The 26,725-nt window shown below is 33.7% G+C and overlaps 1 protein-coding gene across 3 annotated transcripts in view; it reads right to left on the bottom strand.

Moving 5' to 3' along the window:
• PDS5A (PDS5 cohesin associated factor A) overlaps window positions 1–26,725 on the bottom strand; it is a 132,918-nt gene that overhangs the window by 61,223 nt on the left and 44,970 nt on the right. For all 3 annotated transcript variants that reach the window (XM_035005104.1, XM_035005106.1, XM_035005105.1), the window contains exons 4-16: window positions 26,475–26,561; window positions 25,892–25,989; window positions 21,103–21,229; window positions 19,134–19,214; window positions 17,204–17,344; window positions 13,845–13,960; window positions 11,381–11,475; window positions 10,332–10,477; window positions 7,853–8,004; window positions 6,207–6,320; window positions 3,586–3,667; window positions 2,193–2,241; window positions 1,819–1,958 (exon numbers count right to left, since the gene is read on the bottom strand). In XM_035005104.1, the coding sequence (XP_034860995.1) occupies window positions 1,819–1,958; window positions 2,193–2,241; window positions 3,586–3,667; window positions 6,207–6,320; window positions 7,853–8,004; window positions 10,332–10,477; window positions 11,381–11,475; window positions 13,845–13,960; window positions 17,204–17,344; window positions 19,134–19,214; window positions 21,103–21,229; window positions 25,892–25,989; window positions 26,475–26,561 (1,428 nt within the window). The remainder of the gene's footprint in view (window positions 1–1,818; window positions 1,959–2,192; window positions 2,242–3,585; window positions 3,668–6,206; window positions 6,321–7,852; window positions 8,005–10,331; window positions 10,478–11,380; window positions 11,476–13,844; window positions 13,961–17,203; window positions 17,345–19,133; window positions 19,215–21,102; window positions 21,230–25,891; window positions 25,990–26,474; window positions 26,562–26,725) is intronic.

Genomic DNA, 26,725 nt, shown 5'->3' with positions numbered 1-26,725 from the left:
TACTTTTTGGATTTGGAAACTCTTAGATATTTATGGTCTGACAAATATTAGGAATTCATGTTATTGCCATTTTCCCAAACTCACGCTCAATTTCTGTTTTCTCAGACCAAAAACACTTGATTGTTCTTTCTCAAGGTCATTTGTTGAGCAGTACTCAGTTTGTACTGGATCTTCCTACAAACAATGGAATATATACAAAAAACACTATTGAGGACCTATGAGATCTAGACTCTACCTGCAGCTCAGCCACTATCACCAGCTATAAAATACTGGACGAGAAACCTTAAAATCCAATGTCTTTATTTGTAAAATGAAGTGGTTAAAACAACTCTTTTTTTTAAAAGATTTTTATTTGAGAGAGCGAGAGCGAGTGAGCAAGCACACGCATGTAAGCCAGGGGAGGCACAGAGGGAGAGGAAGGGAGAGGGAGAGAGAGGGAGAGGGGGGGAGAGAGAGAGAGAGAGAGAAAGAGAAAGAGAATCCCAAGGGGACTCTGCACTGAGCGCTGAGCCCGACATGGGGCTCCATCTCATGACTCTGAGATCGTGACCTGGGCCGAAATCAAGAGTTGGACGTTTTACTGACTGAGCCAGACAAGTGCCCCTACACCAACTATTTCTAAGGTCTTCTCAAAATATTTCATTCTATGACCCAATTATATTAGTAGAGACCCTGTAGGACACAGTACTCTGGAACTAGAATCCTAAATGCCAAAGACATAAATGCAACCTTTAACTGTTTTCAGCAAACCACCCAGCACTTGGCATATCCTCATCCCTAGACCCAAGAGAAGAGTCCACTGTTCTCTTCCCTAAATTAGCTTTCCCTCTTCTCTTCCTAATCCTTTTTTTTAAAATCCACTTAGAGACCTAATATCCCTAGAATGAGTAAAAAAAATACCTATTCCATGCTCTCAAACCACTTCGTATATACATCTATTATAGTCCTCACCCCTTTAACACACAAATAATTATTGCACTCTAATTCTTTTTAGAACAAAGTTAGACATAAATATCTGAAATAATTTTCCTTTCTCTTATTCAGCTCTGTAAGCCTGGTCACAAACATAATAGTTGTAACATACGTAATACCATAGAAATACAATTTATTTAAATCCTAAAGGTCAGTGCTGGGCCAGGTATTAGGATATATATACACAGATACATACACAAAATCTTCTAACAATCCTATGAGTTTCTTAATGTTTATAGATGAGAAAAATGAGGCTACAAAATATTGAAGAACTTACTAAAAAAGGTCACACTGATAGTAAATGGTACAGCTGAAATTCAAACACAAAACTCTCATAAAATGCTGTATAAATGAATGGATGAAGTTTTCCTTCCTGATATTTTCAGTGAATACTGGTTCTCTATAAAATAAAGAATCCAGGAATAGAATGAAGACAAAAGCCTAAATAGGAATTACCTTATTTATAAATGCATATATGGCAATGTAACTGTTGCTAATTTATTGACAAGGGTTATTTCCATGCTAATACATGAGTGAAGAAAATGCATACACACATAAGCATTTAGAAAATTCTATTTACTTAACAAACGTCTACTAAATACAAAGCATACTGTTTTGCTCAATTCCTAGGACCAAACTCCCTGGCTTAGTTCTCTAGTGTTTTTCCTGGAATTTGGTTAAGCAGTGGTAAGAGAGCTAAGCTGACCACAGATATACTCCTGGGTAATTTAGAGTTCACAGTATTGTTAAATTAACACAAATAATTTATGTAAAGCAGACTTTAATGAAATATAAATTTCAACAAGCTAAGCTAAAAGAACACATGTAGAAGTATAATTTACTAACCACACAAACATCTGCCTGTTTGCATGAACAGGTTGGGCTGATTAATAACTCCAGCTGAGACCGCAATTTCTCATCATCACCGAGAACCTGGTTAAATTTCTTCACAAAATCTTGTGCTTTCCCAGGGTCAGGCAAATTCTCTATAAAATTGAAAGAGAATCAGTATTATAAAATAAAAACTACTATACTAAACTAAAAGCAAGTGGTCTTAAAAATTATGCTGAGCTATCAAAAAACAATCAGCCTAACTGGTTCTTAGAAATAAAATTAAGAGGATTATTTTCTCTTACTTAGTATTAAATTGATAGTCCCATTATGTAAATTGTCTGTTTTGATGTTTATTATATACATATGGAGTGAATAAACAAACTCACTTGCTATGGTCATCAGTTTTCCAAACATGGCAGAACAGTTAGCCTCTGACTGAAATTTAAAACAAAAACAGAAGTCATATTTGCTACCAAATTTCTGTAAGAAAATCCAATTACACATTTTTAAAGAAAAAAAAAAACCCAAAACAAAACAAAAAACACCACACACTAAAAAAAAAAAAAAACAACAAAAAAACAAACCAAACCAAACCAAAAAACACCACACACTAGCCACCAGAAAATCTACGCCCCAAGTTGGTAACAAAGAATTGTGGAGTAGCGACAACTACTAAGTTAGGACAAACAGAAGGAAAGGTGATGTCAAAAAGAGGTTTTTAAAAATTAAAAAGGAGTAACATAACTTCCATAGGGAAAACATCTTGCCAGAAGACTGAACTGAAGATAACTGAAACAATTATGGTTATCAAAATTACTGTGAAGCGATACATCAAAGAAAATTAACTAAAAATGTGACAAGTAGAAAAAAATTTCTTCCTGAAGAGTTCTATTAACTATTTTGTGGCCTATTACTTAAATAACCTCAGAATACCACCTGCCTCCCAAAAAGTAATTCTGTATAGTCCAGCACAATAAAGTTATTACCTTATTACTAAATTTGTATGAAATTTGAATAATTTGGATCAGAAATTGGTAAACTATGGTCCTATGGACCATCTGTTATTGTTCAAGTTTTGCGGAAACACAGTCACATTTGTTCACTTACATATTGTCTATGACTGCTTTTGCAATTTTATAAAGGCAGAGTTGAGCAGTTCACCAGACTTTATGGCTGGTAAAGCCTAAGTTTTTACAATCTGATCATTTACAAAAAATTTTGCCAACCCTTGCTTTAGCATCAATAGATCCTTGAAGGGTCTCTGTCTATAATTTCCTAGTTAAGAACACTTATTCTAGTAGCAAACACACTTAGAAGTATATTAAGAAATTATTCAAGTTTCTTTCCCCCCCATCTTCCAGAAGACACTGGGCAAAATTTTTTTGTTAATTTGACTTTGCCATATTTATAGAACTGGTACCTAAATTTGATAGTGACTACATTGAAGGGCCCAAAATCATGGAGTAAAAAAAAATCATGATTTCTCATAAAATTTTATCTGATGTTTAATTCTAATTATTTGAAAATTGATGAACCATGTATAAATTCTTAGTATCTGAAATGATAAACTAGAAATTACCATTTCTTTGTTCATACTAGAAAATAAGATTTTGTTATATTCATTTACAGTTAAAATTTAGCTTGGAAAACTAGAGAAATTATGTGTAACCGACATTTGGAAAACACTTGAAAGTTTTTACTTGCTTCATTATGTGTAATTACAGAAAAATTGAACGATGACCATAACAAACTATTAATTTAAACAAATCATGAACCTACTGTAGGTTGCTTGTGCAAATCCAATAGTTCTCGTACATGACTTCTAAGCATGTTCTGACACTTCCACATTTCATTGAGAGCTCTGTTAAGTTATAAATATGAAAAAGATATGTAATATAACAATCTGGTAATTATTCAACTTTACTACTTTTCTTGTTGCATGGGATAGATACACTATGCTTCTACATCTACCTAAAATTTTAAGCACCAGCACTTATTTATAGGATTAAGACAGGTTAGCTTAAAATAGTATATAAAAAACTTCTTATGAGAGAAAATATTTGAGAAGTTTAGAAGGATGAATAGAATCTTTCTCGGTAAATGGGGACTGAAAGGCATTTTTTTTTAAAAAAGATTTTATTTGAGAGAGAGAGAAAGCAAGCTTGAGCACGAGCAGGGGGGAGGGGCAGAGAGGGAGAAGCAGACTCCCTGCTGGGCGGGGAGCCCAATGTGGGGCTTGAACCCAGGACCCTGAGATCATGACCTGAGCCAAGGGGAGACGCTTAACGGACTGAGCCACCCAGGCGCCTGGGGACTCAAAGACATTCTAAGCAGGGGAAACTAGAATGTTCCGGTACCAAAAAAAAAAAAGATAAAATGTCATCAAAATGCCTGGGATAGGTAACTTAAACGTTTTTTTACAGATTGGAGCACAGAGTGTGAATGGAGTAGCATCAGGAAGCTGGAACATACTGCAGAAAAGGATCAGATCATAAAGGCATTTTCATGGCAGGCTAAGAGGTATTCATGAAGGGCCATAGAAATAAACTTAGAAATGATGTAGATTCAAGACACCAAATTTAACTTGAGTGTGTTTATTATTCTACACTTCTTTCTCTCCATGAAAGCAGATTTTCTTCTCTCACAAACCCAGTCCATAATTCCAGGTGCCCAGAGGGATCTCTGAGACATTAGTCTATGTTGGAGTATTATTTGCCAATATTTTGAAATATAAAGAGACCAAAACCTTAGGCTAGGGATTTACTACGTAGGGTGAGCATTAGGAATTACCTGAAAATTAAAAAAAAAAATGATGGCTAACGCCTCCTAATATAATACACTAAGGATACAACGTTACCTCTGTAGAATTTCTGCTGAAAATGCATAATCCCAATCTAATGAGGAAACACTGGATGAACCCGAATTGAGGAAATATTCTACAAAATTGGACTGGACCATGCAATACTCTTCCCCAACCATCAAAGTTGTAAGAGACAAAGACTGAGGAATGGCTCCAAATTAAGAAACTAGAGACATATGACAATGTAATATACAATCTATAATCCCAGAAAAGAAAAAAAACCCATAAAGCACATTATTGGAACAACTGAGGGAACTTAAATACACATTAGATTAGACAATAACATTGTATCAATGTTAAATCTCTTGATTTTGATAAGAGTACTCTGGTCATATAAGAGAATATCCTTGTTCTTAGGGAATATACACTGAAATATTTAGGGGTAAAGGGATCTAATGTCTGCAAATTACTCTCAAATGGTTCAGAAGAAAATATTTATGTAGGTATAAAGAAAAAGTATATGCAAATGGCAAAGTGATAAAGCAAATGATGAATCTAGGTAAAAGTGCTTTGTACTATTTCCGCAACTTCTCTGTAAGTTTGAAATTATATGGAAGTTAAAAAACAAATACATAAAATATAATATACACATATAATAATAATACACACACACACACAAGCTGAGGTTCTTTTCAGAAGAATCAAAATTCTTAGTGACGGGACGTGTTTACGTTTTTTTTTTTTTAAGATTTTATTTATTTGACAGAGAGATAGAAGAGCACAAGCAGAGGGAATGGCAGAGGGAGAGGGAGAAGCAGACTTCCCGCTGAGCAGGGAGCCTGATGCGGGACTCAATCCCAGGACTCTGGGATCATGACCTGAGCCGAAGGCAGACGCTTAACCATCTGAGCCACCCAGGCGCCCACGTGTTTACTTTTTTAAAAAGCTTTATTACAGTGGAGTGACCACACATCCTAGTTGGCCTGGGACAGTTAAAGTTTATGCCAATTGCCTAATCAAAAATATTAATAGTGCCTTTCTGTTTCAAAAATAACCCGGTTCGAACAACCAATCACATGGTCATTCTACACAGAGTGATCTCAATATACTTTCCTGATTAAGAAGCAGTATTTAGTTCTTAGGATTAATATTGTAAAGCTCCAATAGTGTAATTTAGATCCCTGTGAACAGGTAGACAAAAGTAATTTTGACATGGGGATTTCTTTGAATCCCTGAAACTGTATTATTGACTCAGTTGCCAAATATGTCTATGCATATAGGATTATTTTTTGCTTTTAATTTATCTAAACTTATAAATTTTTCTGTATAAACATTTATCTAAGGTTCTTTCTTCCTTGAGAGAGCATGTGTGAGTGCGAGGGGGGAGAGGGGGGTAAAGGGAGAGAATCTTAATCAAGCTCCATGCCCAGCCTGTGGCAAAATCTGAACCAAAATCAGGAGTCGGACCCTACTGACTGAGCCACCCAGGCGCCCCTGAGGTTTTTGATTCAACTAGAAGAAGCAACAACCCTATCAACAATTAGATAAGGTAATTTTATAAAATCTTTAACTCCAAACAATCATTTAAAAAGTAACTTACTTGACAGCATTTGGATCCAAACTAGCATATAAGTAATATAAGCATTTCATTCTCTCTTCTGTTTCCAGGTTGTGGGGGACAAGATACTGTGCAAAGATTTTCTCTACCAACAGTCTATGAAACAAAAAAATCCCAGTTACAATTATTCTGTTATTTTCAGAAGCAATAGCCCTTTTATATTTTAACCATCTCATGCAAAGATACCAGACCTATGTGTGTAAATACAATGGAAAAGATTAGTAGGTGACCGGTTCCTTTCCTTGGAGTATGATTTTTATTTGATTGCTGTTGGTTTTGTTTTGTTTTTGAGTAATTTCTGCGCCCAATGTGGGGCTCGAACTCATGAAATCACGAGTTGCGTGCTCTACTGACTGAGACAGGCAGGCACCCTGGAATATAGTTATTTTAAAATTTAGAGCTGTGGTTGCTATTTGTGGCTTTACTTTCTGTCAGTATGGAATATTTGTTCTAAAAGGGTTATACGTTATCCCTAAACACAGGGTGCTAGGCTGTTCCAGCTATTCTTCATCAGTCCTGAGGGATAGGAAATTACTTAACACTACATATAAAGCTACGATCAAGAACAGCTAATTCTCAGAAAAACAAAACAAAACAAAAAACTCAAATCCAAAACCAAAAAAACCCCAACACACACACACACAAAAACATTGACTTCCTCCAATTACAATCCAACTCCTTTCCCATGTCGTCATTTAATAAAATCAGGGGGATCTTCCTTAGTATTACTTCCCGAAAATTTAGCTTTTCCTGTGCACATCTGATCTCTCTTCTCTCCACAGTTTAAATTCCTTAACGATACTGGAATAACCTTCTTGCTAAGCTTATATTTATTATTCAGAACCATCAGAGTAAGACAATACAAGAAATCCTCATTAATCAACGAAATACACAGCCAGTGATGCTGAAGTAATCAGTCTAATTCTATCAAGCATTGCAAAATACTTTGCAAAAACCAAAATCATTACTACAACCCAATATAGAATTACAAGTAACATTCAAAAAATGGTAACAATGTAAGTCCTTAACACAAGAAAAAAAATTTTGTAACTAAATATGGGGATGGATGTTAAGTTGACATACTGTGGTGATCTTTCCCCAATATATACAAATATAGAATTATTATGTTATACACCTAAAATTAATGTTATGTGTCGATTATACCTCAATAAAAAAACACCATAGTACTTCCTCTATTGATACTTACAGTGTTGCAAAAAAGTAAAAATAATAATTAGCAGTTACTGAATAGTCCCATATTGACAGGCACTGGGTTAGGGAGCTTTACGTTCATTTTTTATTTAATCCACATGACCATCTTGCATGGAAAGCTTTATTATTACTTTTTAGATAAAACCCAAGGTGCACAGAAGTCAGTTGTGCAGAAGCACACATCTAATAAGGGGCAGAATGAACATTTGGTCTCTGGTCTGACTCCAAAGTCCATACCTACTTCACTAATGATGCTACTTGACAATTTGTGTCAGAGTCTTATTTAAACATAGAATGTATAAATATGCAGAAAGTGACTTCCAAATTTAGAAATTAAAAAATTAAAAAGTATATTATATGTCAAAAAGTTAAAAGCACTTTTATATTCAACCATTCTACCAACATGTCAGACTCACTTGTCATCGATGCTATTCTGATAATAAATATGCAAAAGCTTGTCTTTTATCCAGCTGACTTTCTCTGCAGCTTCCTTTCCCGCTTCACCATGAAGGCAGTATTTCTTATAAAGCTGAGCCAGACCCATCATAGCTTCTTTTCTTACTCGCCACTAAAAAGTATAAAGTTTATTGAATGAGTGAGATACCAAACTTTAGTATACTAATCTGCAAAAACTGGCATTTCTTCACTAGCTTTTACAATCATATGTACATAAGCTGGCATAGTATTTATTTTCCTAAGAAGCAACAAGTTGCTTTACCAACAATTTTGAATACATATATATTTATAAATCAGACTATTTTAAAAATTGTTGAATGCAAATACTATTAAATCACCTACCAATTTTTTATTTCACTCATAGCCAACCAATCGGTAGTAAATCTCACAGATGATTTCATTAGATTCTGTCTAAAAAAATTTGCCCAAGTTTTAAAAGTGATAAAAGGTAAAAGAGAAAGTGTGATTTACTCTGCAACCAAAAGCCCTATCATCTGGAATATTTTATCCTAATTACATTCCTTTTGATATTAACTCAGAATAAAAACAAAATTTAGTATCAAGATCCTAGAATTACGAAGTTGGAAAGAACCTTAGTGATCATTTTAAGTGAACTTCCTTACTTTATAGATTAAAAGGGCAAATGATTTACCTAGCCACATACTAGTTAGTGGAAGAAGACTCTTTGGGACTTCCAGAGACTGGAACAGTTTGCTAGGAGGAAAGAAAGGTGGCAGGAAGAAGGTCGATAAAAAAGGAGACTATAAAAACCTACAGTTAGAACCATGACAGTGAGGTAATAAAAAAAAAGATATTTGTCTCAATAACAAATCAGAGCATACGATCTTTGGTTTATTTACATTAATATTTCTTTTTTGTATAATTTCTTCATTTTTAGGCTATTTAGATGGAATGAAACTTTGTTCCCATATAACAGGTAACAGATGCCTTTGACATTTCTCACATGAAACCAAAGACTGTAAGCAGTGAAATCTAAGATTAAGTCCTGTCCCCACATTTTATAGGGGAGAAAACAAATTTCAGAAAGGCTATACACAAGGTCATCTAATTTACTGCACCAAAATCCGGGTCCTAAAAAATATCCAATAGATGCTATTTTGACCATATCATGCAGCCTCAGGAAGATTCATTTATTCAACTCCTTCAGAAACTACAAACAAACATTAGTAGAAGCAGGAGTGAAAAGTTTCTAAAAGGAGGAAATAACAAAATTGGTAATACCTTAAATTGAGTGTGTGTATGGAGGTGGGGGCGGGCGGGGAGAGAGTTACCAGCTAACTACTAGGTAGAGCATCATTTCATTTAAATTAAAGCCAAGAGGAAAAACTTGTTCAAAGTTATAATCACTGATACAGTTGGACATGTTAAACAGTGCCCACATGACATATTTGCCTCCTCTAACAAAATATTTAAAAAGAACTTAAAGAATACCTCTTGCTGTATTTTAAAACCAAGAAATATAATTTTACTCTGAAACTACTGCTAAAGGACACTGCCTTTTTTTTTTTTTTTTTTTACGATTTCATTTATTTATTTGTCAGAGAGAGTGAGCGTGCACAAGCAGGGGGAGCGGCAGGCAGAGGGAGAGAAGCAGGCTCCCTGCCGAGCAGGTAGCCCAATGCGGGGCTTGATCCCAGGACCCTGGGATCACGACCTGAACCGAAGGCAGATGCTTAACTGACTGAGCCATCCAGGAGCGCCAACGACACTGGTTTTATGAGGACAGTGTGTTTTCAACCATGCCTCAAATAAAACAGCACACTGCAAAGGTAACTTTTGTTAAAGATGTTAATAAGATGTCTAATCAGCCTGCCTTGCATGTCTGTCTCTTGCTTACAGTTGATCCTATACTTAGCAACAGGTTTTGTTGTTCTTAGTACTACTCTTCCTTATCAAACCATGTTTTTAATTGTGACCACAGACAGGAAATCACACAAAAAGGTATCTGAACATACAACTATCACTTCAGCCCTTAGCTTGGTACAGCACTACAGAAGTATCACTTTCATATAAAGTATGATATTCTTTTAGTCCAATGACAGATCCAGCTAAGTTTATACAACATGGTCACTTCTGAAAATGTTAACTGTAAGAAAAAAACATAGGTGATCACTCACTATTCTTTTGAAACTAGTAAGTGAAAAGGTAAAATAAAACTTTAGAAATAATTTCTATTGTCTTTAGCAAACACTTTATTTTTTTAAGATTTATTTGAGAGAGAGCGAGAGAGAGTGAGAAACAGCATGAGAGGGGAGAGGGTCAGAGGGGGAAGCAGGCTCGATGCGGGACTCGATCCCAGAACTCCGGGATCATGACTGAGCTGAAGGCAGTCGCTTAACCAACTAAGCCACCCAGGTGCCCCTAGCAAACACTTTAAATATAGTAAATTACAAAAGAATAAAATTCCTCAGATTTTACCCGTTTATCCAGTGTTCTTTCTCTTACAAAGCCCAGTAGCTGATCATTTACTAAGGCAAGGTCTCTTTTGGCAGCTGTTATTATAGTAACAATGACATCATGACGAATAGCCTCTTCGGGATCATGTGATCTAACTTTCAAATATTCTGTAATAAGAGAAAAAAACTAAAGCTAAATGTTAGCTATGTTATTTGTCATGTTCAGAATGACAGAAAAGACTAATGCTTTAGGCTTCTATCCATACTGAAACAATGTTTGTAAAATGTGGCATGAATTAAAATCATTTTATTTTTGAGGTGGCAATACCCTATAGAATCACAAAATAAACTATACCACGCTATTTATTACTGGAGTCACATCTTAATAAATAATGTATTTTACCTCAACTGTTCTGGATAAGTCAAATCACAACAAAATATCTGATTTGTATATTCAGAACTTAAGTTATAATACAAATTAAAAGAATTAAAAGAAAAACAGTAAAAATGCTTACAGCAAGTTTGCCGACAGGTATAGTTCTGTACATTACACAATATAAAATACAGAATAACATTCTATGACCTCTAAAAAAGATTCCTAAATAATTACAATACAAACAAAACCAAAACAAAAAAATGTTTCTTTTTTGGTAAACAGCATTTTGATAAAAGCATTTATTTGCCAATACCAAATAAGCAGGTTCAAACGCTTTATGTTCAAGTGAAGAATGAGAAATTCTAGTCTACTCCAGGAGATACTCACTTTCTGGGTTATTATTAGATTATGTTACTATATTTAATTATCACATAGGTATAATGATTTGTGCCCAAACCCAATGTCTACTTCCTCAAACTCTGATTTCCAAAAAAATTCTAAAAGATTACAGTATGAAGTTTTCAAGTGTAATTTTATTGTACAAACATGAAATCATTTATCAGTCCAGGACTGATAAAAATCTGAAATAGTGCCAGAGTTAAAACTTATTCAGATACTAAATTTAAGGTCAAAGGCCACATCTAAAATATATTTGTGTGATTACTCTCATATTTATAATAAATCAGCCAGCTTACCTGTGAGATCCTTTGCTAAATCTGGGTGATTCATTAAACAGTGACTGGCAAATTTCACACTTTCTAATCTCACAGGAACGTGAATGTCATTAAATCTACATGGAAAAGGTTGCTAAAGATTAGTTGTAAGGCAAAATAATTATTTTAAAATAAGGTATATCTACAGTAGATAAGTGCCTATAAACAACAGTTACTGATTAAAAAGTGTGTTATTTTATAATGACAATATGTTCTTAAGGGAGAATATAAAAAGATAATGTAGTTCCAAAAAACATTTTTGAAAACAGAATGTTTACCATGCTAAAACAAACAAAAGTATAAACATATCCCCAACCCAAACTACATACTTTGTAGAGCCCCAAATTTAAGAGCCTAATTATGACACAAAACAAAAAATAAATATTTGAAACCTCCAAAATCTACTTGAAAAAAGTTTATGGGGGAAAATACTAGAGGAATAAGAGGTAGAGAGCAAATCATATGAGAGGCAGATCCAGAAGTTCAAAGATAAGTTCATAAAATGCATGTTATGAAACTGCTTAAACAAAAAAGTTTCGTTTCCTGGGACGAACTTGTATTAAAGTACTCTTTTAAAGCTTGAGTATATTGTAAAAATGCAATAAATATGAAACACCACATGTAGACCCAAAACTTCACATAATAAAGGTAAACTTAACAACTCTCAAATTTAAAATTTATTATGGGCAATTTAAGAAACATTTGTTAATTATAAATAATGTTTTTAAATAGCAAGAAATATTTTTATTTGTAATCTCATAAAATAACCAATTAAAAGTTATATAATAAATGTCTTTTTTAAAAAAGATTTTATTTATTTATTTGAGTGAGAGAGAGCACAAGCAGGGGAAGGGCAGAAGCAGACTCCCTGCTGAGCAGGGAGCACTATGCTCCAGGATCCCAAAATCATGACCTGAGCTGAAGGCCGATGCTTAACTGACTGAGCCACCCAGGTGCCCCAATAAATGTCTTAATAAATAAAAATAAAATAGTTAATAAATAAAAATTAAATCTTACTTTTTTCTTACTTTCTTATATAAAGATTAAAATTACAATAATTTTACTTTAATAAATCTTGCATTTAGGATTTATAAATTTTCTAATTGCCAGAGAAAAATGAAAACATTACAAAGTATCAAAACACTTATTGCTAAATAATTAAAGAAAATAATACAGTAAAACAGATACACTGGTAATATATCTTTGTTTCAATGAATTGGAGACTGATTAGAAATAGCAGTGAATGTAAAATTATGAATATAAGAAGCCTCTTTCAGTTGATTTAGTTTTTACAAGTAATTGTTTTGCTATAAACATCAAGGCAATCACAAGGACAGAATCACTCCTCTTGCTTATTGACAAGTATAGTTGCTTCATTCCAAGTTCTCATAAAATCAAGTTTAATTATCCAAAATAGTCAGCATTTACAGACCTTCAGAATGGCCTGTTCTGAGCAAATTAAGACTGTCAGTGTCAGAGATTTTTCAAATATTAAAATATAACTGACAAGGGGCGCCTGGGTGGCTCAGTTGGTTAAGCGACTGCCTTCGGCTCAGGTCATGATCCCAGGGTCCTGGGATCGAGCCCCGCATCAGGCTCCCTGCTCAGTTGGGAGCCTGCTTTTCCCTCTCCCACTCCCCCTGCTTGTGTTCCCTCTCTCACTGTGTCTCTCTCTGTCAAATAAATAAATAAAATCTTTAAAAAAAAAAATTACTGACAAATCTAACTTGGGATTATTATAATGAATTTACTTTAAGAAAATTTCTAGGCCTACCTTCTGAATTAAGTGAATTAAACAATGATAAATCTAAAAGTTCTCTAGAATACTAACAGTAAAAACTGACTTTTCATGGTTTGAAGCAAGAAATGTGTAAATGGAATTCAAGAGGGAATTTGATAAATTTCATAGATTTTTCAACCTTACCATCAAGTTGAATAGATCCTAATAATTCTAAGTTCTTGAGAAGGAACATTAAAAGTTATCTGAATGAAGAGCAATGTTATTTTCAATTTCAAAATCATACCATAATACCAAATTAATTCATAACATACATCATTCAATTAGATAGCTACAGACCTAAACAATAAACACTAGTAAATGAATATACTGCTGGACTGAAAAATGGCATGGACTGGATCATTATGTCTTCAGTCTCATGATTTAAAAATCTTAATATGGAACATTCTCAGATGTTGCCTATCTATTCTAATGACATAATTGTAGCACAGAAAGATTAAAAAGTGTTATGTGGTAAATAATAAGCATTCTTCATAAAAAATCTGATCTACAATTTATTCTCCAAGAAAAACAGCAACACAGATACTAAAAAAAAAAAAACCACATATCAATTAAAGTTTTGATATGTGTGGTTTTAATCAAATGGACCATACTGACTGGCCTCCAAAACATAAAAGTTAGAATCCATAGGATTGTATGTTCTCTTACCGTCCAAGAAAACACTGCCAAAGAGGACGATTCTGTGTTGCCAAATCAGAATCTTTAGAACCAAATAATTTAGCTAAAAGTCGAACAACAGCTAATCGCTCTTCTCCATCATTGCTCTAAGGAAAAAGAGAAAATAAATGAGCCACAGTTTATTCATCAGATTACAGAAAACAACATGAATCATTCCTGAGAAGCTATAGCTTCATATTTCCACTTATATTAATGAGAACTTTAAAATATCATATGCTCTCATTTATAATGTGGAAATTGATGTGATTCCATGTCAGACTGTCTGGTTCTTTGTTCTTATTTCACACCCCCTCCAACTGCTAATTTATGCCTCCTTCACTGCTTGTTTGCAATCTACGCCCAGACATTGTAGAAATACGAAGATAATCATTCAATTCTAACATCCCCTAAGAGCTTAGAAAAAATTCTGTGAAGGGCAAAGCTGCAAATAATTCCCACCCTAATAAATTTTCTTTTCTTTCTTTCTCTCTCTTTTTTTTAAGTAGACTCCACACCCATTGTGGAGCCCAATGTGGGGCCTGAATTCACAACCCTGAGATCAAGAGTGCTTAACCAACTGAGCCCCCCCATCCTAGTAAGTTTTCTTATAAGAAATCTTTCCTGCCATTTGAGGCTCCAACATAAAATCATATCATTTAAGGTTTTGACATATGAAATTTTAATCAAGGATCCCTCTGGGGCACCTGCCTTCGGCTCAGGTCATGGTCTCAGGGTCCTGGGATCAAGCCCCACATCAGGCTCCCTGCTCAGCGGGGAGCCTGCTTCTCCCTCTCCTTCTGCCCTCCCCCGGCTCGTGCTCTGGCTCCCTTGCTCTCGCTCTATCTCAAATAAATAAATAAAATCTTAGGGAAAAAAAAAAAAAAGGATTTCCCTAACTTACTGGAGAACATAACACATGATTCAGGAAAACTCAGTTGTTTTTTTTTTTTAAGATTTTATTTATTCATTTGAGACACAGAGATACAGAGAGAGAGAGAGCATGAGCAGGGAGAGAGGCAGAGGGAGAGGGAGAAGCAGGCTCCCCGCTGAGCCAGGAGCCCCATGTGGGGCTTGATCCCAGGACCCTGGGATCATGACCTGAGCCGAAGGCAGATGCTTAACCATCTGCGCTACCCAGGCGCCCCTGGGAAAACTCATCTTAATAGAAGAACAAGAATGTTAAGATCTAAAAGGTCAGCTAAACTGAACATTACAAAAAAATCAAAACTTAGTTTGAAGTTTTTTTTTTTTGATAAAGGCCTCCAATTTTCTTATCCTGTATCAACATATGCTATGAATTCTGTTTCAGTTTCACTAGTGATGTCACATCTTACTATAAATTAAGTTATTCTGAAACCATGTGGTGTGTGAAACTTTAAAAATCACATATTCACTAGGAAAATAAAGGGAGTAACAAAAAGCAATTGCTAATTTTTTTCAAGCATTCATATACAACATGTGTCTAGAGTAATACCAGAAATCCAGTAAAGAAATATTCATGGAAAAAGACAGCAAGTTAAAAAAATAAGGTATATGGGATATAGTCTTTGTTATGAATATCTTATCTTTCAGGAATAGGGGTTTTGTGGGTAAAACAGGCACACTTATCAAAGACGTAAAAAAGAAAACTGTATCAAGCTTTAACATTTGTAATTACAAAACTGATTTTCTTTGACAAAGTTTTTCTCCAGCAATGCAGATTAGGACCTTTTAGTAAGTCCAATCAACTAACCAACATGATTTATTTTTTTAAAGAAAAATCAGTCTATCACTTAAATGTCAAAAACTAAAATAAGTGGAAGTTTTATTCTACTTGTGACTACTTCAGTGGTTTAGTGATTATTTCAAATGATGTGACATTTTATATCTATATTTTTAACTACTGAAACTGAGTGAAAACTCACCCTCCTACCTTTTTAAAATTTAAAATATATTCCTTGAGTGAGGCTGGAATATGATTATAGTGATGGTAAACTGATTTTGGTGCAAAAATCATTTGGTGTCTCTGAGGTCGTGTCTCCCTCAGTCCACATATAGAAACCTAGAAATCTAGTTCTCAATTCCTTCCCACCATCTATCATGGCAATCTTATTTAAGGATTGAAGAGGCGTGACTTTTCATATTCAGACTCTATGAAGAGATTGAGAGAAAATATTTTAATGCCTTACACCTAGAAATAATTTGGTATGGAAACATCTTTAGGCTGTTGTTAAAATAAACTCTTAAAAAATAAAACAAAACCTTGTTCTCCGTATTTTTCATATAACAGACTTTCTTAGAAGCTTAGTATAATGTCCTTTTATACTATAAATGACAAATATTTATAATAAAGACAATATGGACAATTCTTTATTTTTAATTTTTTTGGAGAGGGAGGGAAGGGGAGAAGGAGAGAGAGAATCTTAAGTAGGTTCCATGCCCAGCACTTGTGGGGGGGGTGAGAAGCAGACTCCCCACTTAGTAGTGGAGCCCGATGGGGCTTAATCTCACAACCCTGAGATCATGACCTGAGCTGAAAGCAGGAGTTGGATGCTTAACACCAACTGAGTCACACAGGTGCCCCCAATATGGACAATTCTTAACCATCATGTATATAAATGTTTAAAGAGTGTGAAGATTGGAGTTCTAATCTCAAGTCTGTTTTAACTGTGCAACTGGGCAAAAAATATTTCATCTTAAATTTTTCATCTCAAAAATCAAAACTATAATGTTGGTTCCTAACTATACCACAGTTTAAGGATCAAATAAGATACTGGATATAAAAAGCCTTTCACAAAGTCGAGAATATTAAGCAAATGTAAGCTGTTATCTCACATAGTTCAACTGGGGTAGGGGATCGAGTGTCAAGTTTTTCATATTTTTTGAGGACTTATGAATCCCTTGCTTAGTTGGCTATAAAAAATAAGATATGCCCCAAGTCATACAGTAAAATTTTTGTCCTTGATCTATACTATGGAAGGTTCATATAGTTATAATCAAGACCCTTTAAGGACTCAGTTTGAAATCTTTTGATGTTCTAAAGTATATCTACCTAATAATAAATACTATTTAATAAGTATGTATTATAAGGGATAATATCATTCTTCATATCTATTATTTGTGTCATTGTGTTTATCAGATATTTAACAACTAGGAGAGTTATAATTTTCCCATGTAATTCTCCTATTACACCCAGATGAGAGAGACTGTTTTACTGAAATGATTAAAAATGTATACCTTAACTAAATGTAAGAAGATAAATTGAACTCACATTTTCTTTTAAAGAGTAAAACAATATTTATCTTTTACAAAGTTATATATAAATTTTTCTCTTAAAGCCTAAAGAGCTTAAAAATTATAGTCAGTCCTACCTTTAGTTTGAATTCAAGCTGCGGCATGACAGATAATAATAAATGAGGATCTATTGCAAAAAGTTCCTGAATCAGATCAAATACATGTTCTGACAAATCACTTACTGATGATCTTCCCAGCACCAGGACTTGATTGAAAAACTAAAGGAGATATTAAACAAAAATAAAACATCCATTTCACTTAAAAACTTGGACAGATTTTTTTTTATAAATGTGTCTAAAAAAAGATATACTTAGGCATTACATATACAACTGAAGGGGATGAAACAAAACATTATTTCGATTACTAATATATGATAGAACAGTCACTAAAACAGAATAAACGTCTAAATATCTAATTATGAAAGTTTTCCAAATTAAGATAGTATTTCTAGGAATCTTCCATAAAAACAAAACAACTTTGATAGTTTATGTAATTCATTATAAAGAATTTTATAGAGAAATTTCCTTATAATAGAGAAATTTTAAAATCTCAATCTTTTATTTTCTGCCTTTTATTTATGTCTGACTAATTTTGCCATGAGTTTAGTAATAAAGAGTACTTAAAGGTGGGGGCTTTTTTTTTTTTTTAATACCCAAAGTCAAATATATTTTGACTCAGAGTATCAAGAGGGAAAAAAAGTGATGATACAAAAGCTAACTGGTGATTTAAAAGAATGCTAGAAAGAAACAAAGAGAATATCAAAAGCACAAATTAAAAGACACCTCCATTCCCTGCCAATACACAGACACACATAGGAAAAAAATATTAAATTTAAAAATGCTAAGGAGGCAGTTGCACATAACTGATGTAAGTATCTATTTTTGGTAGTATCATCAAACAATATAGTTCCTTTGAAGAGCAACATACATTAAAAGTTAGAAAATATTCATACTTATTATGGAGACCGTGGAAAAATAAAGTTTTAACAAGATTAAAAAATACACATATACAAAAATGATTATGCATAGAACACTAATTCTGGAAGGATATATTGAAAGTCTATTGGTAATGGTTATTTCTGAGAACTGAGAATAGGGTATTCAGAGTTGAAGAGAGACACTTTTCACTATATATTTTTTTGTGAAAAGAAACTTTTCTTTTACCATGTTTAAATATTAATTTAGTAATATAAATAATACTAATAATTCATGCCATTAATATACTCTCACTTGGGTTTTTATATGTGGAAAATAATTCAACAATAGATAAATGCTACACTCAAGATGGTAACTATTAAAGGAAAACACTGAAAATATCTAAATGCAAGATAATAAGGAAATGGTTAGATAAATTATGGATATATATCAATTCAAAGAAACATTTACGGTCATTTATAAAGAAATAATTTCAAAATATAGAAATATACAGACAATTTAAAATTTTATATAGAGTATGTAAAAAAACAGGTGTGAGTGTGAGCAAATGTGCAATAATGGAATGAACAGCTATATTAGGAAGAATTATAAATCATTTTTTATTCTAGATTATTTATTGATTTTCTTAAGTTAAAAAAACTTAAAGTAAAAAAAAGTATTTTTATTAATACACAACAGCTATTTAAGAGAGAAACAAAAGGGTTCAGAGGAATGACCTAGGAAAATAAAGGTAAAGAAGAAAGGAGAAAGTCAAAGAGATCAGCATACTCAGGAGATAAAAAGATAAATTTAAATACAAAGGCAGTGAAAGAGGGGTGGGAGTTGTAGACAAGTTTATATAAAATATCCTATATCTTATGCCATTTAAAAATAATGTCAAAGCTTATATAATTATTCTTATATAATACTGCACTTGGTCACATCTGGATACATCAGTTCTTTTATGTATTTGTTTTAAAGAAATGAAACTGTTTATAGGCTAAACAAAACTATATGTGAAAGGTCTCAATAAATTAATACAATGGATTAAGAATTATACAATTATGGAAAAAATATAAACAGAAATACATACATTGGCAATGCACGCCTCAATAGTTTGGACTGTCCTTTTCAATAAGACTTTTGCAAGGTCAAAGGACTGTTTATTTAAGTTCTGGAACACAATAAAAATATGCCAAGTTACAAATGAATTCATGAAATTTATGAGAGAGAGCCATGATAACACTATAATCTTCAAATCTCCGAACTATAAAGCAAAAAATATCACTGAACCCCATTCAAGGTTTTGCCTAATATTCTCTCGTCAAGTGGTCTTAAATGTAGAAGTTGCAAATAGCACTATAAATCAAAAACTAAAATATATTAGACAGCCAAAAGCCAAACCCCTTATTTTGTTTAGTTTTATTAAACTGAAAACAGACCTAAGGCTTTTTGGGTTTGTTAACTAATTTGAACTGCCAATTATACCCCTGTATCCTAAATGAATACACACACACACACACACACATCCTGTGTCATCCACCATCCTAAGTACTTCATTGTCTAATCAATGTGTGATCTAAGAAAGAGTACACCTGGAAAGTGTTCCAAGAAAAATACTTGGTCAATTAGATAGTTCTGAAACACTGAATACTGTGTTTGCTTCTCAAGATTCCCAGTGTCACTATAACAAATTAAAGGGTCTGAAAAAGGCCACAGAAAAGACATATTCAATTTTTAAAGACTTATTTGGAAATGGATTTCTTACCTATCAGCATCTCTAAACTCTGAAGTTTTGGACCAAACAGATTCATTCACCATCATCTCGCACCTCTCCCAAAAAGACACTAGGAAACCCTATACTCTAAGTGAGGAATAACAAACTTTTTATGTGAAGAGCCAGATGGAAATATTTTAGGCTTTTTGAGTCATACAGTTACTGCTCCAACTACACAATTCTGCTGTTGAGTGTGAAACAGCCACAGACAAAATGAAAATCAATGAGAATGGCTGTATTCAAAAAAACTTTATTTACATAAATAGGTAGTGAACTAGATTTGGTCCACAAGCCATAGCTTCTTGACCCTTGCTCTAAGATTTTATTCCACTGGCAAAAGGAAAGATTAACTCAAAATTAAGGCAACCTTTCTACTTCCTAAAATGGTATATAAATTTCCTAATCATAAAAATACTAACTAGAATATAAACACCAAATATGCTATCTAATTCCTCCTTGGTTTTCCCCTCTTATTTTGCCTGACATGTACCCCCCACCTTTGCCATACTTTCAAAATTTTGGCAAATTACAGATTCATTTGAATTAATAAAATGCAAATAATATTTGGAGGCAGAAGAACTTCTAATTAACTACATTATTAGGTTAAGTGTAATTAGATACACCATTCATCTAACATCTGATCACTGAACCATTACAGGAAAAGAGCAGGAGGGTAAGTATCAACAGTAAGGTATGACTGGGTACGTAGAGCTTGTGGAAAACTAAGTCCTTCAGTTTCTTAGGAAGAAGTAGCAGAAAGAGAAAAAGGAAACAGGGAGAAATATACAGCTGTGAATCATCTCTTTCCCCTTAACATTAACCATATAGTTCCTGCTTCTGCCCAAATCTTTTTCTGAAAATGCCCAAGAAAAATGGATTCTGAGAAGAAATACAATTCCTATGTCCCACATCTGTGTTACAAAGAAGGAAATACATTTTCCTTCCCCGCCCCCAAAAAAACCCAAAACAAAAAAAAAACACAAAAAACAAACACCTAACTAAGACAGTACTCTTTCTAATTCCCACATTACATGTAAGTGGTAAAGGTGAAAGATTTTTGTGTTCCAGAAAATAGGAAGCACTATAGAAGAATGAAAATCTTCTACAATACATATTAATCAATAAATCTTCTAAAAATAATAATTTTAAGACTGATGTGTGTTATACTATTTTACTGGGGCTAGAAAATGATAGTGGGAATAATTATGTAAAATTACAAATTATTTTTCATATGTGTAGTACTATCTTTAAACATTAACCCTTAATATCTTCATATTATACAGACCTTATGTGCAGGAATGAGGTTAATAAGAATGGAGTCTAATAATTCTTGAGTAACTCCATCACCTTCCATGATGATAGAACTCATCAAGTCTAGCATGTGCATTTGTACCTTCTTATTGTGGCTATTGCTTAAAAAAAAAACAAAGAAGAAAAAAATCAGGCTTACAAAAAGAAAATTATACTTCCCAGTTTAAAACAACTATCTCAGATAAAGGAATTTTTACTTGAAGAATCCATACCAATTAATAGCAAAGAAATTTTGACTGCTCTATTTACTTTCTCGCTCTGCTGACTGTAACAACAGCTGTAAGGTATTGTTGTAAAGTATTTTACAAAACCAAAGACTTTTAAAATGAAATAAGTCACTACACAATTAGGATTCACACTGAGTTAAATTCAACCAAACAAAAACATCAACTTTAAAGAAAGGACATCTTTGCTTATATGTCCCCAGATTTCAAAAGGTGATAAAATTTTAAGAAAACAACAAAAAAGTACAAGATAATGATAATAGTTTTTCATCCTTTTTTTCTTTTAGATCTTAATACATTCCCCAAAATAAAACTATAAACACCAAAAAGCCCTCAACCAATACAAGTAATTTTTGCTATATTTGTCACTAGCGATTTTAGTTCACCAATACTGAAAATCAAAAGTCTGATAAAATTTTTATCAGAATTTATGACTAGAAGGTTCTGAAAATGCCATTTGGATATCTCACAAAGAATTTCAAACAAAATGAAAAGTCCACAAGGTATAAAGCCTAGAATCAGCTTTAGTCCTACTTCCTTAGCCAAGCCAGTGAAGAGTCAACTGTAGACCTCCTCAATAAATATGTCTCTACTGCTGATCCAGTACTCACCTAAAAAGACTGGCTATAAAACTGTTATAACTAGTAGAACATCTAGGTTTCTCTCCTTCTGACTGCATCTTTTTTTTTTTTTTTTTTTTTTTAAGATTTTATTTATTTATTTGACAGAGAGAGAGAGACAGCTAGAGAGGGAATACAAGCAGGGAGAGTGGGAGAGGGAGAAGCAGGCTTCCCGCCGGGCAGGGAGCCCGATGCAGGGCTCGATCCCAGGACCCTGGGATCATGACCTGAGCTGAAGGCAGACGCTGAACGACTGAGCCACCCAGGCACCCCTCCTTCTGACTGCATCTTAACTAAAGACTTGAAATGTCCATTTTCACATTTATCAGATATATATATTTAAAGACAAATCAAGAGAAATGATACAATTTAATTATACAGATATAGGGATGTAGAAAAGTTTAAATCAAGACAAAATTTTAACATCATTTACGTATCCCTGAATTTTTAAAAAACCTGAAATAATGTATAAGAAACCTACTGAGCACTTGATGGTAAAATGCAAAGATGAAAATTCCTTAAGTTGGTGGAAAAATTCTCACATTAGATACACTGTTTCCCACAACTTTTAGAAAGATACCCCTATTGCATGCCCTCTTCCAAATATCCTATTTACTATGGGCCAAGATCATGAAGGATCAACTATATAGTATTAGGGGGAATGTGTGTAAGGGTTAAAAAACAGAAATATTCAGCTTGATGCAAAAAAACTGAAGAGAGTATTTAACTCTCAGACCCAAATATACTTGGGGATAGGAAAGAACAAAGTGAAAAGATACAAAAACAGGCCAAATGATTTCCACAGGTTCTAGCCAAGATACAGTAACTGGGATAGGACTCACCCTCCTACCTGAAACAACTAAAAGACTGAACAAAATATATGAAATGACAGTTTTCAGACACTGAACATCATGCACATGTTGCTGAGAGAGGGAAACATTTTCCAGGCTGCAGTGTGGGGAGGGAAGATACTGACAGAGCCTAGTGGTCTTCCTAAGTCTGGAAAGACTAGAGTTTGCAGGGCAGAATATCAGAGGGGAGAGACCTATTCAGAGAGCAGGCTTGTAAAGGTATCCCTGAGTCTTCAAGTGTTTGCTTACTGATCAGCACATGCATGTGAGGAAATGTCTTGAGTCTGGGGAAGGCACCCCTGAAAGGAGCAGAGGGGATAATTCCTGGAATTTACAAAGGTCTTAGATGTTCCAACCAAAGTGGAAAAATCTCACAATTCACAGGGCATCCTGTAATCAGAATGGTAAACTCACATATCCAAACTCAGTGAGCCCCAAGCACCAGAAAAAGAAAACTCCATCATGGTACATCATAATCAAATTGTTTAAAACCAGTAATGAAGAGAAAATCTTAAAAGTGGGTAGAGAAAAAAGACACATTATGTACAGAGGAACACAGCTTAAAAATGACAAAAACTTTTCATTAGAAACAATGAAAACCAGAAGAAGATGGAGCAACATCTTTAAAAGTACTGAAAGATGGGGAAAAAGAAAAAAGAAAAAAAAAAGTCTATCAACCTAGAACTTTTACCATGAAAATAACTTTCAAAAATGAAAGTGAAATAAAGACATTTTCAGACATATAAAACCAGAAGAATTCTATAAGCACCAGACTTAAACTATAGAAATGTTAAAGGAAGTCCTTCAGACTGAAGAAAAATAATACCACATAGAAATCTGCATTGACACAAAGAAATGAAGAACACCAGACAAATGGTAAATGTGTCAGTAATGAACTCCTCTTTCGAAAGGCAAGTCTTTTTTTTTTTTTATTTGTTTGAGAGAGAGCGAGCGAGAGTACAAACAGGGGGAGGGGCAGAAGGAGAGGGAGAGAATCCTCAGGCTGACTCTCTGCTGAGCAGGGAGCTCGACGCAGGGCTTGATCCCAGGACCCCAAGATCATGACCTGAGCCAAAATCAAGAGCTGGCCACTCAACTGACTGAGCCATGCTGGGGCCCCCAAAAGGCAAGTCTTTTATTTACTCACAGCTCACTGTGAATTAATTAGATAATCAGGTCAACAATAAACTTAGATCTTTAGGTTCAGGAAATAAAAATATTAATGGAGCAAAGAAAGGTATGTGTATGTACAAGTAATTGTGAGAGGAAAGAAGTATAATGGCAGTGGACTTAAGTGGACAGTTAAGGTCAACAAGAGGAGCAGAATGATGACAATTTCAAGTTTTAAAATTTTGCTGGCGATTTTAAAAGAAAAAGTTGCAAAAATGTGACAGAATACAAAAAATGGCCACAAATTGTTCTCATCTCTATATTTATATGCCTTTAAAATGCTGTTCCTCCTTGAAGATATGGAGTCTATCTAACCAATCTCCAAATCTGGGCTTGACTATGTGCCTTCCTTGGCCAATGAAACTTAAGTAAACATGAAGTGAGCAGAGGTTTAAAAAGTGCCTGTGAGGTAAAGCATGCTCTTTCTTGCTACTTTTGAAATCAGCATTTGAAGAGGCCTGGGCTAACCAGCTGGATGATGAGAGTGTGAGAGAGAGACACACACATGACCTAGTTGTCCTATTACCTCAGCCAACTGCCAGATGTCCTGCCAAGTGACTGCAAATACAGGATTGAGTCCAGCCCAGACAAAAAGAACTGCTAAACAGAATCATGAGTTAAATAAAATGGGGTCTATTTTAAGCCAGCAAGTTTGGGGTTGTTTTGTCATGCAGCAAAAGCTAACTAACACAAAAGGTAAAGTTTATATATTTTATCATTTTTTTACAGGCCTTCAGTTAGTTGCCAAAGGAAGCTTTTTCTCATGCAGTCTCTTTATAAGCTTCTATTTCTACACCAGTACAGTCCATTTCTTTCCTGTTTATTCCAGTTAAATTCTATTCCTACCATTCTAAGGAAACAGAAAGCATGACAGCATAGTATTCATAAAAAAAATCTACAAAAACTCTAGAAATGTGCTATCCAATATGGAAGCCATTAACCAATAGCCACTTTGCCACTGAACACTTGTAGTATGGACAGAGCCACAAGTTGAAATAATAATGCTTTTGTAGGTGCCTGGGTGGCTCAGTCAGTTAAGCGCTGGTCTCTCGATTTTGGCTCAGGTCACGATCTCAGGGTCATGAGATTCAGCCCCACATCAGGCTCCGAGCTCAGCGGGGGAGTGTGCTTGAGATTCTCTCTCTCCCTCTGCCCTTCCCCCTGCTCATGCATGCATGCCCATGCTCTCTCTCTCTCTTTAAAATAAATAAATCTTAAAAAATAAGTTATGCTTTTGAATATCTGGGATAAAGTATATTATCGAAATAAATTTCATTTGTTTCTTTTTAACCTTTCTTAATGTGGTTACTAGAAAATTTAAAATTTATGTGAGATATATCATGTTTGTATATAGTGCAATGCTGTAGAACATATCTCATGATAATGCTTGGTTTACTAAACAAAAGACCCAAAGAGAATAAAACATTGAACTGAAATCAGAGTTTAGGTTCTCCTGTTCAGTGATTTGTCCTTGGGCAAGCCACCACCCTCCCTTTCCCTATTTCTATAAAGAAAGAGCAATGATTAAGGTGTTTTTCTAGCTTGAAAATGAGAAGTCAGTGTGCTTAACCACTGAGGTACTATGATTTTCAGCACTCACTAATGGTACTTACAATACTTATAATTTCCATTTCATAATTTAATATTTCATTACATAAGGCCTCACACCATTTGCTTTATAAGAGTCAAACAATGTAATTGATACCTAACCTAAAATAGTAGTATAAAAGGAAAGGCAGCTTTTAGACAACAGATTTGCTTATTTTCCTCATGTCAAGTCTTCTAAGGAAAACATTTCATTATAAATCTAAAAGATCATAGTTACAGGCACAGTACACCATACTTCACTATGCACAGCAAGGAAAGAGACAAACAGAAATGCTTAAAAAATAACTTACTTGATCACTGAGAAGAGAGTCCTAAAAAGCTGAATAAAAATTTCATTGCAATCTTCCAATTCGAAGCAGATGTTATATGATTTAACCCAAGCTAAGTTCTTAAATAAATAAATAAAATGATTATTTACATTTGCACAGAATAGTTACACAAAAGCAAATTCATTATTATAATTTAATTTTTAGAATTATGAATCTATATTAAGGCTTATAAAGGTCCAACTATATAAAATTAAAGTTGTTAAAGTTGTCATATACTGTGACCTTTAAAAAGACATATATCTGTTGGCATTAACCTACTCTAATGAAAAATACTAAAATTGTTAGAGATTAATAGACTTATATACATACTAAATATAAGGAACAGTGAAAATTAATTCAACTTAATCCCTCTTCAGATTAGAAAAGAATAAAAACAGAAAGATGAAAATAGTTTCATATAATAGGTTTTCCAGTGGAATGTAGTCTTAAAAAAGACATTTTATTAAGTGGGATTTGTAGGAAACGAAAAAATTCATTTTACATTATAAAGTTACTGTAAGGAATTTTCTATTACACAGTGTGATATTTATTAAATTTTTTTTACCTCTAATAAATAAAAGTATCTATTAAACTGTGGACTCTTTGTATCCTCCAAACCTTTTAATTGTCTGGTAATAAACAAAAATATGTCCTGTTAAAAAAAATGATAAAATTAATTTAGATACAAATACTTATCATTCTTTTAAATACATTAATAATAGTCTGTATACATATTCTCCACTACATACGATAAAAGAAAATTCTCCTTAGCCAAATGACTTGGGACTGGCTTAGTCTGTTATTCCAAATAATGAG

This window comes from Mirounga leonina, unplaced genomic scaffold (assembly GCF_011800145.1).
Source record: "Mirounga leonina isolate KUSES-001 unplaced genomic scaffold, KU_Mleo_1.0 Mir_129, whole genome shotgun sequence".
NCBI classification, from domain to species: domain Eukaryota; kingdom Metazoa; phylum Chordata; class Mammalia; order Carnivora; family Phocidae; genus Mirounga; species Mirounga leonina.
This window is presented reverse-complemented; position numbering and strand designations above follow the sequence as displayed.